This window comes from Amia ocellicauda, chromosome 3 (genome assembly GCF_036373705.1).
Source record: "Amia ocellicauda isolate fAmiCal2 chromosome 3, fAmiCal2.hap1, whole genome shotgun sequence".
NCBI classification, from domain to species: domain Eukaryota; kingdom Metazoa; phylum Chordata; class Actinopteri; order Amiiformes; family Amiidae; genus Amia; species Amia ocellicauda.
Window position 1 is genome coordinate 35,980,033 of NC_089852.1, and position 16,699 is coordinate 35,996,731.

Genomic DNA, 16,699 nt, shown 5'->3' on the forward strand with positions numbered 1-16,699 from the left:
GTGCAGGAAATGAAGGAGTAGCAGCTCTTGGTTAACAGGAGTCTGATCGCATTTAGGAATTTATTTTGAATAGAATTTGTCTCCCAACCAGTAATCAAACATCATAATTAAAAAAAAAACAAGTCTGAATCCTGCTGAAACACCTGGTTTTCAACAGAGATTAGATTATAATCAATAGAGTAATTCTGCAGTTTGATGTCTGTCCTTCAGGGGTATCAAGACTGAGAATAAAATGTAATTTGATGTGAAAGTGATAGATGAGAGAGACCTGGGAAATGCTGTGAGGATCCCGATAAGGATTTAATTCTCTGGTATGGATGCTGCCTACTAAGAGAGAGACTTGCTGGCACAGTGTTGAAAACTGATCTGTTTTTTATGAGGCATGGGCTTGAGCTAGTCCTAGATTAGCATTTATAAAGCATTGTTTATCCAACACCGTGGTTCAGTACATTTACTTGAGTCTAATAGATTTTCACACTCTGATCAGTATATCAGGAAATTGAGATTTCAACCTCTGTCTAGGGGTGCACTAAAAATGTGCCATGTACATTTTAGTATTTTGCTGTTTATATAAAACACATATATTGTGTGTGTGTCTTTTGTAGACAGTTCCCATGAATGTCAATATGAAAGCTCAGTGTCTTATATCTCTCCATCTCTCACATTGTTGTCTGAGATAATTGGTGCTTATTTCATAGACCAGTGCAATGTTAATGTTTCCATTTTACTCAAAAACGTGTCCTGGCTCATGTTGTGCAGAGCTTTTACCAGAGTGACATGCTTTTGGCAAACTGTGATATTGTGTAGCCGTCGAGCCAGGAGATAGAGCCAGGGTACAAACAAGGACTGAGATTAAAGAGCCGTCTTTGTATAATGCCCTCTGTACTCTAAGGGTACCATTCATCCTGCCTTTAATCTTGCATGATTTCTACTTCAAACTAGCAGGTCAGACGTATTGAGGGAAGGAGAAAAAAACGGTTGAAACTGGTAGTGGATGGGCTTTTTTGCAATAGAAACTAATTTAGTATTTAAAGATGATTGGCTTGCCTTGAATGAACTTGTGAATTAGTGTGTGCCTTAGTTTATTCATCACGTGTATGAGGCCGTGCAGGGAGTTCAGATCATCCAGATTTGCTCCTGTGGGGTTAGTTTAAAATAATAAAATTAAGAAAACCACTTCTGTGTCGTGCCATAAGATTTAGTTCTTATTCATCCAAAAGGAAATTACTTCAAAATGAAAGAAAAAACGGGAAACACAACGGGAAGCATACCTGTTTGACCAAAGCATGCTCTTTGTGTTGTAGTGCTTCATGGATTTTGTCATGCATTGATGATTTTAGACATGTAGTGGCCAAACCTCCTGTTTTTTCAAGGAGGGTATTGTTTTGATTTATTTTGAAGAGCACAGTAGAAGAATGCAGATGTGAATCCTCAATGAAATGAATGCAAATTTAGGAACATCAGCCCAGAAAGTGTCAAACCATCAGATTGTGAAAGGTGTCTCTTCTGTGCACCCTTTTTGTTTTTCTCACCCTTTTGCTGCTGACATTTCTACCAGATTATAATTGATGATGACTCGGATGACGACGCAAGTTTTTCCCAGCCTTCCAAACCTAATCAGAGGTGAGTATGTCGGTTAGAAATTAAAATGTAAATGAGCAATGCTACAAGGAACAAATCCATATGGGTTGTATTATGCTGATGCTTACCTCAGCCTAGGTTTCACTTCCAAATCAAATATACCAATAATAAAACACATTCAAATAAAACAACTGCTAAATTACCTTGGCTGTAGTGTATTCAGTGGGAGCTTTTTTTGCTGTATTTACCTAGTGCTTTAATGGATCTATTCAAAAGGCAGATATATTGGGAAACACGCACACCACAGTGTTTCGTTTTGTACAGTAAGTAAGTTATTGATGCCTCATGCCTCTACCACGGTGCTTTGCAAGTGCTTAATCTTCTAAATGGTTTCCATCTATTGTCAATAGCTCAATCATTGTGTCTGTCTGGTTAATAACTCTAGAATTGCTGCCAATTATTATTCAGACCAGTGGGAGGAATTCAGGTTTTTTAGGTCAACAATACAAATGCAACAGTCTGCTAATAAGCCTGTGGATTAACATACACAGACATGTCTATCATTCCTAGGCTGTACTGATTTGATGATTGCTGCTTCCAAGTTAGAGGGTTGTCAAGATTATGAAAGTGTCTAACCTCCACTCTTGTGTGAGGCGTGATGGACAATAAACTCACTCTTTCAATGCGCTGTCTTTCGCTTTCGGCCTCATTAAATAACATAGTCATCTCTCACACATACGCAAGCCTATTTGAGCCTGGCATTTGCCATATTCCCAGGGTAAACGAGACCCTGTCAGTGGAATTGAAAACAAAACCCAACGTTTAAGGTTTAAGATGGAAATTGGATGTAAGTGTCTTTTCATCTTTCTCTTGACGTCCCTGATTCCTCTCCGGGAACAGGTGTCACTCGAAGCAATTTAGATTACAGATGTCATAGGTTTTGCAGGTCAAGGCATGACATTTCTGGAATTGGGAAACCTTTCACATTTGTATCAGTGACTATTTGGCACTGTGGCACTTGATTCAGTCTGGACCGTAAGCTTTTCTTGAGACTAAGGGAGGGAAGTATATGGTGTGTTTTGGCAGGACAGTGTTTTGTTGCTCAAACCTTCAATTATTCTTATTTTTCTTTGTAATTAATCTGCTAACACTGTTTACTAAGGCTATATTATGTAATTTTGTTGTAATTAGTCTACAGCAGCTGCAGTATGTATTCAACCTATTTTCCTTAAAAAGGCAGGCAAAATCTCTCTCTCTTTCTCTCCCCCAATGCTCTTTGGCTGGCTGTCTGTCTGTCTCTCTCCCCTCTCTCCTCTTTCTCTGAATTTTAGGGCTTCCAGGGTGTCAAGTAAGACAAGCTCCCAGAGTCAGTCGCTGAAGGGGCTGTGTTTTGAAGATGATGAAGATGAGGTAGGCTGGATCTCTTTTTTTCTCTCTCACACTTGCTTTCACAGAGCAGTTGCTGCTTCACAAACCGTCTAATAAAACTGGTATCTGGTACATTTTTATAACAAGACTCTGGTGTATCTTTTCTTTAGAGGTCTGGGGACAGCAGGCCAACTGCAGCAAACCTTTCATGTTGTCTTTAAAAAAGGGTGCATCGTTATGCTGCTGCTGCTGCTGCTGATGATGATATTATTCAATAATGTTAATGGGACTCTCGTTGCTAAGGTATTTCCTCTAGTAGGTCACAGGGTACAGGTCACATCCTGTTGGGCCACGATCATATCCTGTAATTCGGGCACTTTATTAATTCATGATACTCTGCTGATAGTCACTACTTTCAGCTTTGATATAACAACTTTAATGAAAAGGATGACTAACACTGCATTGATTACTGTTGAAAAAGAGCTACATAATGTCCGTTATTCATCTGTGTGCACTTCATTTTCTTCAGGATGAATACAATCCCTTTAAGAGCTCCGGCAGCTCGAACAGAAGAAGCCGCAGATAGCTGATAGAAAAGACGTCTACCCCGCCACATGCCTCCGATTGTTCTATCATGGGCTTCTTTATTGTGATTGCTTTCTACCCTTTTCCATCGCTGAGATTCGAGTGTTTCGCATGGTTTAGGTTATCAGCTGCACCCACACGCAGTGACTTACTGAACACCAGGATGAGTCAGACTGCACTTCAGGTGGAAAAAGGGTTCTCTCTAGGTATTTCAAGCCAGATCCCCCTTTGTTCGTCTGTGTTTTTTGCTTTGTTGTGGCACTGCCATTGCCATTGCCATTGATGAAACTCAGAGTGGTTGTAACTTAATTCAGCTTTAAGTGGGACCTTTGAATGGCTTTAGAGAAGCAGCCTTGAATTGTACACAGAAGCATTTAATTCCATTTATTTTTCATTTTTCTTTGGTTATTTTTCTTTATTACTGGAATTGCATCCATAAGAACCCAAAACTTTGACCTACCCTTGAATTGCAAATTATACATTTATACCCTATTTTGTTTTGTTTTAGAAGAGAAAGTGTCTTCTGACAATACACTAAACTGCGATGGGGTATGTTTGTATGCAAAGCTCAAATAAGAAGGAAATACCGATAGTAAATGCTAGTAATCGCCAGTGTAGGTAAGAGACTTAACTCTGCAGTCCTCTTTGTTCCTTTTTGTCCTTCACAGCTTTACTCTTAAATGTAATTGTAATATAGTAATTCAAGGGTATAATTACTCAGGAAAGCAAGGAGATTTTCTGTCATAAAGAATACACATTTTCTGCCAATTATACGCCCCCATCTCTCGCCTTGCCTTGCAACAGAATAACCGCACTGAGCAGTTATGTGGGAATTGCAAATAATGGTATGACTACCCCCTATACATACACTGACAAAAACTAAGAAACAATGAATACTATACAATAAAAGGAACGTTTTGTTTCCTTTCTTGAGTAGCTACTCAACACTGCACCTTCAATTCTAGTTGTTTATTTTTCTGAGATTTCCAGTATGTGCACTGTTGCCTTGCACCTATAATTTTCAAATTCAGTGAATTAACATCCCCTCTTACACATTTCTTCATTGTTTTTACTATATCATCCTTGCACACCTGTTATATTGGAGCTTTTATCCTCTTCAAGTGATTTGGTATGGGATTAGCTAAATGAATCTGTCCATCATCTTTACTCCAAGTGAACTCACTTATTTTTCTTCAGCTGTAGTCTGTTGGATTATAGTTTAAGCTGCCATCTCTACAAACTATTAAGTAATGATTGCTGTTTATTAAAGAAATTATCATTATTTCTTTTGATTAATCACCATTGTGTTTCGGGACGAACTGATTATATGCAATGTGAACATTTGTACATTTATTATTAAAGAGACATTTTGTACCCAAATGAAGCCTGCCTTTGTTTATTCAGTCTTTTACGTAAGAAAAAAAGTTTGAAGTAGTTTTTAACTTTACTTTTAAAAAGCACATATTGGAGCAAAGAAGTTTATTGGGTGTATGCAAGAAAAGAACATCGATATGTAAACTATTGTTAAATTGTAGAGGCCCATATTTAAATCACAAGATGTGCATTCATTGAAGTTATTAAATGTAAGACTAACCTCAACTCAGCAAAGAAAGTTGCAATGTATGCTTCAGGTTACTTTGAACTTTTGAAATTCAGCTGCATTATCTGATAGATGCCTATCCTTTAAAATAAATTACAGTTCAGCCACATAATTCTTATTATGAAAAGTTACACAGGACATAACTAAATATGTGTGTATTTCTTTGGGTTTTTCAAAATTAATTATCTTTAGTTAACTTCATTACTTTTTCAATGTCAAATGTTCTGCTCTTTGTTAGTCAGCACCCACATGACGAAGTATGCCATTGATTTCTCAGGCTTATGATTGCTGTCAGCGATGGGTTTTCAGCCACTTTCATTCGTGTTACATTTGCGGAACAGGGGCAGCGAAAATGGCTTATTTCACATTCAAGATTAATGACACTGATCAGAAGAATTGTCTGCCTCAGATTTATAAGGGGGGATTCTTTGATCTTCCGCAAGAACTAAATTCAAGTGTTGAAAAGGTAAGACCCTTGGTGCACAAATTACTTCAATAGAATTTCAATTAATATTGTTTTACAAGAAACCCTCATAATTACAAAAACTAATTCTTGCAAATGTTTAATTAGTTCCATATTTGTTAAAAGGTTTTGTGTATGTGGCTCACATTAAGGATTATCACTCTTAAGCAGCTGATACAATTAGGTTTGCTCTTGCTTATTGGTGCATATTTGTTGTCTGATGCTGGCATGTTTTAATTTGTAAATGGAGACCGACTTTATAGTCTCATAATGCAATTTGCATTAGAGTTGACAATAGATTTATCTGCTTCATATACAAATATTGCCAGGCGGGTAATTCCTTATAGCGAATATTTTTTTTTAATTGCATGACTATTCGTATACAGGTGTATCATTAACATTACAACAATGTGTCTCATGAAGTTTAATAGCTGCGTGTGAAGATCAGTGTTTGCTGTTAAAAGCTTAATTATTAGTCATATTAAAAAAAACAATACACTGATTAAGACAGCTGAAAATATTTGTTATCCTCCTAATTGCTACTTTTCAGTATAGCTTATTGTTAAAACCAATGTCACACTACTTTATCTGCATGTAACATATGGACAAGGTTATGGGCTCAGATTAAAACAAACTAGTTGTTTGTAAGGAATGTATTGTGTAGCATATTTGAATATATTATTTCAGACACTCAGAAATGTCTAAACGCACCTCTTTTCAAATTAAGTAGATCAATGCAGATGTATATTGCCGTTCTGTATAATAGTATGTTCTCATTTTAAATATTTAATGCACTCTCGTAGCATACAATTCATGCGCAGAATTTTCATTGGCAAAGTACAAGTTACAAATGCATGCATAATATACCCAACCTATATCAATCCACCACAGACTGATTTAAAAGCATATGCAAGGTATCGGATGTTATCTTAAGAAAAGCATAATGCATGAAAATAATACATAGTGTAATATCTGTTTATGAATAGCTCTATAAAGTATATCAGGATTTATGATAACAAGCGTATTTATTAATAAGGGAGAAAAAGTCTACCTTTGACGAGAATGAACGTCAGTGGCAGAAGATTAGATGTAGACCAATGGTGTTGTCAGTCTGCCTATGTGTCTGAGAAGGCAGAGGGGTGCTCAGATTCAAAAGCAGAGAAGGGAAGACACACAGCATCACTTCGGACAAGAAAGCGACATGGACCTTGGACGATTATCTGCAGTGAAGTGCATGGGTTTCACTGAGTGACTGTTTCTGCCCGCAGAGGGATCCAGGCTGCACATCTCCCTAGAAACTTTGAGATGCCTACTCGGATTTGAAACAAACAGAGTTGTTTCCTTCAGAGATGATGACCACGTACATGTGGTTGTCTTTGACATGCCTAGCAAACAACTTTCCCAATTCGGCAGCTCGGCTGTACAACAGCACTTTCTTTGAAGGATCCTATGGAGCTGTGGCGAACAGATCGAGTTTCTTCACTTTGGACAACAACACCCTGGCCGATTGGCAGGTCCTCATAGGGAAGAAGAAGTATGGGGCAGAATCCCAAAACCCCACCGTCAAAACTTTGCTGATCGTTGCCTATTCTGTCATCATTGTGATTTCCCTGTTTGGAAATATCCTCGTCTGCCACGTTGTGATCAAAAACAAGAGGATGCATTCCGCTACCAGTTTATTTATCGTGAACCTGGCCATAGCAGACATATTAATAACGCTACTCAACACGCCGTTCACTCTGGTATGTAATACTTTATTATAACATACCGCTCCTTCCACTGCCTGGTTTTACACTGGAAGCCCCAGATAGTTTGATGTTAAGAGTTAATTCATTTATTTTCTCAGTGGAACATTTTCTTTTGGTATGATTTTGTCAATCTTTCAACACAATACACAAGTTGTATTCCACCCAATAAGCTATGATCTGATTATACTATACTGTTCAATGCAACGGCATAAGAGCTCCTAAGCAGATGTCTGTGTCTTGTTACTTCAGTTAACGCTTTGTGCTTTCAAAGATCCTCGTGTAAGGTTAACTATTAGCACATTAGCAAAAACTGCATGGTAAATATGCACTGAATTACAGACCTCACACTGTGTTTTTATGTTTTATCTCCCCGCAGGTTCGGTTTGTTAACAGTACCTGGGTTTTCGGGAAAGTCATGTGTCACGTCAGCAGGTTCGTTCAATATTGTTCCCTGCATGTGTCCACTCTCACATTGACTGCAATAGCTCTGGACAGACATCAGGTAATCATCGTTTCTTTCCTTTAGTTTTTTCAAGTGTATATGCACTGTTTCGAGTATCATATTTATCACTGTGTAGGAACGGGTTTCTCCGGCTCCTAACATGTGAAGAGCGCTGTCCTAGGTGCTGAAATCGTGAATTCGGTCATGATATTGTCAAGTTGATGGTACTTGAGAGAAATTGTCTTTCTTCCATTTGGTCCTATGCTATCTGATAGCAATGTAATGTAAACTGGATGAAATGTAAAAACAAGATAAATCTGCAATGTGACTTTTAAACTAATGGGTGAAGAATCTAGATGTTTAAATAAAATTTAAAAATGCAGTCAAATGCTTTCAATAATACACACAAATAAATAACTGTTGCATATTTGTAATTTGTCATAAGGTTATTTTGCACCCGTTGAAGCCCAGAATGTCTACAATGCGAGGAGTGATCTATATAGCTGTTATCTGGTTGATGGGGAGCTGTTTCTCTCTACCACATGCCATCTATCAAAAGCTCTTCATGTTTGCATACAGGTACATACATGTTGCATGAAATTATGGAATATCTGGAAAATAGTTCTTATGATGTTTGCTTATTTTAATGTTATTTGTCATGTTGACTTAAAAGCATTTAATTCTTGTCTCAGCTTTGGTGTCCAATTTTTCCCTTTGATTTGTCTGTAACTGTAGAAATAAAATTTGAAGGTAAATTAAATCAATCTAACACCTGGACTTGCCTATATTAGTCCAAATGACATTTTGCAGGGAAGTGTATGCTGTTAAATAAAAAAGTAATGCCTCATAAAATTTGGTCCATATGCTACGTTTCGACAACCATCACCTGTTTATTTCTATAGCAAGGACATGCTGCGGAGTTTGTGTGTTCCCAATTTCCCCGAGCCATCAGATCTCTACTGGAAGTACATAGACTTGGCAACGTTCATCCTCCTGTACGTGTTGCCTCTACTCATAATTTCAGTTGCCTACACAACAGTGGCCAAAAGGCTGTGGAGGCGCAATGCGATTGGCGACGTGACGACAGAACAGTACTTCGCCCACCGAAGAAAGAAGAAGAAGACCATCAAAATGCTGATGCTGGTAGTGGTAGTGTTCGCCGTCTGCTGGTTCCCCCTGAACTGCTACGTTGTCCTCATATCAAGCCAGACCATCCGCAGCAGCAATGCGCTCTATTTCAGCTTTCACTGGTTTGCTATGAGCAGCACCTGCTACAATCCCTTCATTTACTGCTGGCTGAATGAAAACTTCAGGTCGGAGCTCAAGTACCTGATGAGCATCTGCAAAAAGCCTCAAGGGGTGCAGGAGCATATGTTGCCCTCCACTGCCCCCTGCCACCGCGTGGCCTGGCCAGAGCACCACACGGGCTACAGCAGGGCCAAAGAATCTCACAGCCTCAGGTCTGCCTCCAACATCCACTCTGGGAAGACAGACATTTCATCAGTGGAGCCAATTGTAGCAGTGAGCTAATTGGAAGGGGTGGTGATAATGTTATAATAGTATTTAATGTTGGATCTTATATCCTATATATAGGATTATCTCTGATACAGGTAATTGTAATATCCACCAATCCAAAGTAGGAGGAGCCAGTGTGTGGCAGCTCACACATTTACATCACTAAATAGACCTTCAGTATCCCTGAAATACTACCCTTTGTAATAGTAGCCATATCAATCCATATGTTTTCCCAAAAACACAGTGTAATAATGCTTTGACATCTCTGTGCCTTCACCAGGACACAGTAATGTTTATATGTATAGTTTATAACACCAAATTTATTGTATCAGAAGGGAATTTGGTTTTATAATACATTCTCACAGTACTACACAAAAGTGTTAATATTACATTAAGGTTTACTTCTGACATCTTTATTTATTCCAATGTAACTTCATTGTAACCCAAACTAAACTGATGTTCAAATACCTGCCTATTGAGGCCTGTTTTTATAGTGAATGGTTATTGCAGATGCACACTGGTTTAATTTCTGTTGTGTCTGTTTGAAATATATGTATATATAAGTTATGATTTTTTAATGCTTAAAAATAACTTTATGGTGAAAAACCACATTAGGGTATTTCTTAGTCATTCATTACTTTTGTTTACATCAGCAGCAGGTTGTAATAAACATAAAAATCCTGTTATATGTATGCCGTGTACACTCAATTTCTATCATATAGCTTTGTGACTTGGTGCAAACAGAAAGGCTTGAAATATCATCCATAAATTGGCATAATTAACACATCTTTATCAGCAACTGCTGTTTACTATTTTTATCATTTATGTCTGCTTGTGTATCTCTAAGCTGGTTATGTGATATTTGAACCATCCCAGTCTGTGGCATCTCTGGGTGTCCAGTTCTTTATAATACAAAGCTTATACCCTCTGAACGATGTTGTGTTTTCATTGTTGTTTATACATCACCACAGATGTATGTGTTTGCTGTTGGTTCTGCACTATGGGTATTCGTGGGGGAAATATCTAATAAATAAAAACGTACAGCTTCATCGTCTAAAGGCAACATTTGTCAATCTTCTACATTTTCTAAAATCAGCCCCGCCTTCAGCACTTTCTGTTTATTTCCTCTGAAAGTTTCCAGGGGTGTAAAGTAACAAAGTACAAATACTTCGTTCCTGTAATTAAGTACGTTTTTAGAGTATTTGTACTTTACTTCAGTATTTTTTATTTGTGGCTACTTTTACTTTTACTCCACTACATTTATGAACAAAAAAATGTACTTTTTACGCCACACATTACTGTTATTGTAATTGGAGAGAGGAATTACATACATCTAGGTGAATGAACATGTTTCAGGTTTGCTAGATGCTTGTGAGCAATGACGCTGTAGCACAGTGAGCAGCGCTGCAGTGAGCCAATCAGCGAGCCGGATCCGCGGCTCAGACCCGCCCCTCTCTCGCCCATTAGCGCGTCATCGCTCTTTCCTTTCTGCTCAGATGGACTCGGACCCGCGGCCGCAGCGCCGATCCGCACTGAGACACACACTCAGGGGCGTCGCAAGGGGGTAGGCATCCTAGGCAATTGCCTGGGGCCCAAGGATGACAGGGCCCCCAAATGGGAAACCCCCCTGCCGCACCCAACCACCGCTGTTTCACCGTCAGGATTTATTTTGCCTGGGGCCCCCACATACCCTAGAATCGCCTCTGCACACACTGTATAACCTTTCAGAGGTGTGTGTGTGTATAAATCCCCCAATGTTACCCTTTGTTCATACTGAATACACATGAAAGTAATATCCAGATATGTGCCTAAATAACATTTATTTTTGTCGGATGTGGTTTTCTTCAAGATAAAATTGAGGAACTGTAAAAAAATACCTTGATAATTTATGGAAAATAAAATGTTGGATTTAAACATCAAATGAATCGCTTGTCTAAGGCTCACACGCAAACACATCCACACATCCAAATTACTAAAGATACCAATTTACTTTTACTTTTGGTACTTGAGTACAATTAAAAGTAGCTACTTTTTCACTTTTACTCAAGTATGACTCTTCACCAGCGATGTGCAAGAAACTGAAAATGTGGGAACATTTAAAAATAGACTGGATAGGATCCTCAGATCATTCAATTATTAATGGACACCAAACGAGCACGATGGGTTGAATGGCCTCCTCTCATTTGTAAACTTTGTTATGTTTCTTATGTTCTTATGACTTCCGAATACTTTTTACACCTCTGGAAGTTTCCCACAAAAAACTTTCAATAGTGGGAAATGGAAGTGCCCAGGTTGTCTACACACCTTCACAGAGAGCAGAGAGCTTCTGTTTTCCATTGTGACAGTTCATTCATAGATCAGGAGAGAGGAGAGAGTATGGCTTGCTTGTATATATTTCTATGATTATTACTTATGCATGAGTACAACATATGAAAACCCAACATATTTACAGCAGTACACCATATTAAAAGCTAGTGCAAGGCTTTCTACTGCCTATTAACTCTGCCATACATTTCAGTTCCTGGCCATCTGCAACCTTGTTATATCATATAAAAAAATAAATCAAAGTCCTCACAGGTCTGCCTTCACAGCTGCTTGCAACCAGCCACCGAAACAGTTAGATAGTACTAAAGGGAGCTCCGCTTAAAAAGTACACAAACCACATATTTTGGCAGTCATTCATTACCTCCAAATCACTGCTTCACTGTGGTGAATTTGTGGTAAAGGAAAAATAATCTTTCCTTGAAATGAAGGGTAAGTGCTCACTTTTAACCGAGACTGATTTTAAAACCTTTTATTTCTGTTTGTAAAAGGAAAAATATTACTACAAGCTAACCTTATATATAAAAGCATGAGTACATGAGGCTTGGAGGTTCCTTTGTGGAGCTGAAATCAGTATTCACTTCTGAAAGTCTATGTGGATTGATTTTCCTGCACCTTTGTGATACTATTTAATGGCTCATTTTTTTATTTATGTTTTGCTTTTGGAAAACCATAAAGTCTAAGTTATATGATATGGTAAATACTATGGATGATATATATATATCCCAGTTTGACCTTGTCTATTCTTTATTTTTCAATAAAATATTTTTAGATAAAAGCAGGATTGTTATAGAAGATTTGAGTGGCTGGAAAGCTTTTCAATGAAAATGGCCTTGCAGTGTTAGGTATTGTATGATACAATCCTTCAACAATTTAATGGCTCTGTTTTTTTTTTTTACCCTTTGTTCCAGAGGGCTTACATTTTTTAAATTGAATATAGAATCCCGCTGGTGTCTTCTGGGGTTATTTCATATAAAGGTTACACATAAAGCGTGCTACAGGATCCACTCCAAAGACTTTTTCTTCCAAACAGATCAATATCATGATCAATTTGCATATCAGACAAAAAATATAACAAGAAGGGTTTGAAATATTGAGATATGTATCGACATGAACAATTCAAATCATACTTTATCACAAAGGTGGAAAATCAAGATCTCAGTTAAACATGCAAACCATTCAGCATGTCACTTACAATGGACCATACCCAATTTTTCAATTTATTTTGTCATTATATTCATCATATCCATAAATTTACATTTCAGTGAATTTTAATTGCGCTGTTTAGTTGTGTGTGCAGACCTGTTAATTTCCTTCTGGTGGCAAGGGAGTCTGTTTAATAAGGAAAAGGGAGTCAGAGACATGATTTGAATGCAGGCACTGTGGTGTTGAAAATTATTACAACAGTGTGTCATTGATTGGCAGCAAACACTGTGGTGGCAGCTAAATCTGCTAGCTTGATTCTTGTGGATTGAAGAGGAATCCCTGAATTATATGTTTCCCCCTCTAACAGCCATTCAATCAAATCAACAAGAAGACTGCCACTTGTGATTCCACTTGGACATATTTTGCAAGGTATTACTGCACCTCACTGGATTGTGTGTAGGTTTAATGGGCTGAATATTTTATCAGCTAAAATCTATGACCAATTTTTGAATTTCATCTTTGAAAAAATAATCGATGCATTTGAGATCTGTTTCTGTATAAATGTGCCGCTTAAAGCAATATTTCCACTGTCGGGAATGTTTTGTCATCATTCCAAAGCAATAAGCAGAAGGAAACATTTTCCTTTTGATACCTTCCTCTCTGATTTTTATTCTCTCTGTTCCAAATGCATGATTTTACCATCCCAACACAGAGGTCAGCAGAGAAAAAAGTGGTTGGGAAAGGTTAACAGCTGGTTCCATATACAGCATACCCTACATACAAATTCTTAAATACAGTAGGACATATTCCTCATATTCAAAGGGAGACAGAATAGGTTCTGAAAGCTGTATGAAACTTGCAGGGTTAATATCACATGTTTTAAAAGACATACTTGGTATCAGAATAACATTTTTTGGTGACACAAATCCACATTGAATAAACAACTGTGTGACTCACACCTGGCGCTAATTAGTGGATTTTACATTTCCTGTGACTCCGACTAGAAACCTGCTTCTAGTTTGTTTACTTAATAATGTTTTCAGAAGCTACATCTGAACAGAAATCCATAGATGCCACAGCTTTGTGATTTTATATATGAAAATAACAATATCCTACCATTGTGTTCTTTCATTTCTTCCATTACACTTGGCATTGAAATGTGTGTTCATGCCTCTGGACTTGTATTTAGGGTAATTCCAATAAGAGTTTTATTAATGGAGGGAACTTTGACAAACAGTAAAATAATTTTGCTAAGTTCGGAGTCAATCAGAATCCAACCTCACTATTTCTGACTTGGTTAATTAAAATGCCTTTTATGTTTTCAGAGAGCCACTAATCAGAGATAAACCCAAAAAGGACATCTGTTCTTTCATTAATCTTCACCTGGTTTAAATGAAACTTCCCCCTGATCTTGAACTTTATCTTTTGGTGTTACAGAATGAATCATGAATTCTTCTCATCTCTACGTCTCTTACTTCTCTCTGATAGCCAGTGACCTAGATCAGATAGAAAGACAGACAGACAGGCTTTGGTTAAAGGCGTTTTATGACTCGAGTTATACAGCTACTAATGTCCGCCAGGTGCTACAGGAATAGAATTGAGCCATTCTGTGTTTTTTGTAATGACATAATTCTACTGCTGAAGTGGATAACACAGAAGGTAATTAGATGTAATGACCCAACATACTGACTCCTAATGTTAGACCAAAAAAAGAATTTTCTTTCCACCTGACGTGTTATGAAGTGAAATTAAATGAGAATCATTGAAACTCTGCAGGGCTCAATCCCTTGTGGGATTCTCACACTCACTCTCACAGTAATTAATTTATATCCCAGGCAATTCAAACTCTCCCAAATGTAGAGTGGGTCTAAATCAATTTTAACTTGCCTAATATAACTATTTAAAGTTAGTAATATATAATATTATACACAGGCGTCTTATAACAGGAAGCATGTTGCATGCTAATAAAAAACACATATTGTCTGTATTGTTCATGCTAAGCGACACAATTAGGTTTTGCCATCTCACCTCAACAGAGCGTAGTTGTTATGTTAAAATATCTGTGGGTGCTTCTGATCCTGTGCTTGTTCTTTTGAAAAATGCATTATTCATTCTTTCTGCCTCTGGATTGATTTTAAAAGCAGCATGTTCTACTTACTTAGCATAAAATAGCCTACACACGACACAAGCACAGCAGACCCCACACCAACAGGGGGATTAAACAGACAAATTGATCCACAAGCAATTGGTGGATTGCAGTGATGTAATACATTTTGACAACTTCTGAACGCTTTTAAAAGCTCAGAGATCTATATATCAGAATCCAATATGAAATAAGCAAAGTGATAAGAGCAATGATTTAATATAGAATCAAGAGTTATAATTAGCAGTGTAGAGTAATTTCAGAGCCATGCTTCCTATCAGCTGGTGGAAATGATCCTGACAATGTTCCTGGTTGCGGTTGAACGGTTTGGCCTAAAACAGGTGACTGAGAAATAATATATAGGTTCCGTTATGTTATTTTACTGGGTTTATAAAGTTATTATGCCAATCAGGAGCTGCAAACACATTTGTTACAAATGTACTAATTTCAGGCAATGTTTATGTATTTTGTTTTTATACAAGTAGCATTATCTCACTTTACATAATACTACTACTGTGCTACTTCTACTATTACTACTACTAATACTTGTAATAAGCTAACTACAAAGTCTTGTAATATGTACAGGAGCACACACCAATAAATTATTTACATTGTGCACTATCTTACTTAACACATCTCTGTATCACTGACAAGTTCGTCAAGTTAAAAATGTTGTGTTTTTAAGTATAGACTCTTTTTTTGGGGGGGGTTGGGGTGTCACACTGAAAAACAAGAACCAAAATAGCAAAGCACAAAAAGAAACCAAACCTAACTGCAAACAGCCATTCATCTGCAAGCACATACAATGTCAGTATCCTAAGTTGACCAATACAAATCCCACAAAAGCATGATGTTGTCATGGTTATGGCTTGTGGTTTCTATTTAACCTGTGCACCACTGTGAATTTGGAAATTAACCCTGAAATACAGTACTGTGCAAAAGTTCTAGGCAGGCGTGGAAAAATAAGAATGCTTTCAAAAATGGAAATTTCACTCGCTTCCCTCACTTGGGGCGAAGTTTTGTCAATTCACCCTACAATCCTAAGCCTTCTCCTTGTGCCCTCTCATGTAGCCTCGATTCCTCGTGCCTTGGATTTCCTTGTTTCCTTGACCTCCTGCCTGTCTTCCCGACCACGACTCCGTTCTTCGCTTGTCTGTCTGCCTGATCCCACGACCCTCACCAGTGACCACGACCATGTCTGTGCCCAGCCCTTGTTTGCCATGCTTTGCCGGTACCTGACCCACGCCTGTCCGACTATCCCACGACCAGCACTGCACTTGGGTCCCCTGTTCCCGTCCTCCCAGAGGTACACGTGACAAATAGATTATATTTACCAATTATCAAAATGTAAAGTGAGTGAACAGAAGAAAAATCTACATCAAATCAATATTTGGTGTGACCACCCTTTGCCTTCAAAACACCATCAATTCTTCCAGGTACACTTGCACACAGGTTTTGAAGGAACTCAGCAGGTAGGTTGGCCCAAACATCTTGGAGAACTAACCACAGTTCTTCTGTGGAATTAGGCAGCCTCAGTTGCTTCTCTCTCTTCATGGAATCCCAGACAGACTCGATGATGTTGAGATCAGGGCTCTGTGGGGGCCATACCATCACTTCCAGGACTCCTTGTTCTTCTTTACACTGAAGATAGTTCTTAATGACTGTCGCTGTATGTTTGGGGTCGTTATGCTGCAGAATAAATTTGGGGCGAAATCGAATGCCTCCCTGATGGTATTGCATGATGGATAAGTATCTGCCTGTACTTCTCAGCATTGAGGAGACCATT

General features: G+C 38.0%; 2 protein-coding genes across 2 annotated transcripts in view; both read left to right on the forward strand.

The window, feature by feature from the left end:
• The window catches only part of mre11a (MRE11 homolog A, double strand break repair nuclease), a 33,583-nt gene extending 28,669 nt beyond the window's left edge, over window positions 1-4,914 (forward strand). Inside the window, exons 18-20 of the mRNA XM_066699249.1 lie at window positions 1,559-1,623; window positions 2,913-2,991; window positions 3,479-4,914. Coding sequence (XP_066555346.1) covers window positions 1,559-1,623; window positions 2,913-2,991; window positions 3,479-3,535 — 201 coding nt within the window. The 3' untranslated portion in view covers window positions 3,536-4,914. The remainder of the gene's footprint in view (window positions 1-1,558; window positions 1,624-2,912; window positions 2,992-3,478) is intronic.
• A 1,855-nt stretch (window positions 4,915-6,769) lies between these two features.
• On the forward strand, window positions 6,770-10,230 carry LOC136747320 (G-protein coupled receptor 83-like). Its single transcript, XM_066700257.1, has 4 exons — window positions 6,770-7,339; window positions 7,722-7,847; window positions 8,233-8,366; window positions 8,690-10,230. Exons 1-4 carry the CDS (start codon window positions 6,947-6,949, stop codon window positions 9,315-9,317), a joined length of 1,281 nt encoding a protein of 426 aa, XP_066556354.1. The 5' UTR covers window positions 6,770-6,946; the 3' UTR covers window positions 9,318-10,230.
• Window positions 10,231-16,699: the final 6,469 nt, after the last annotated feature.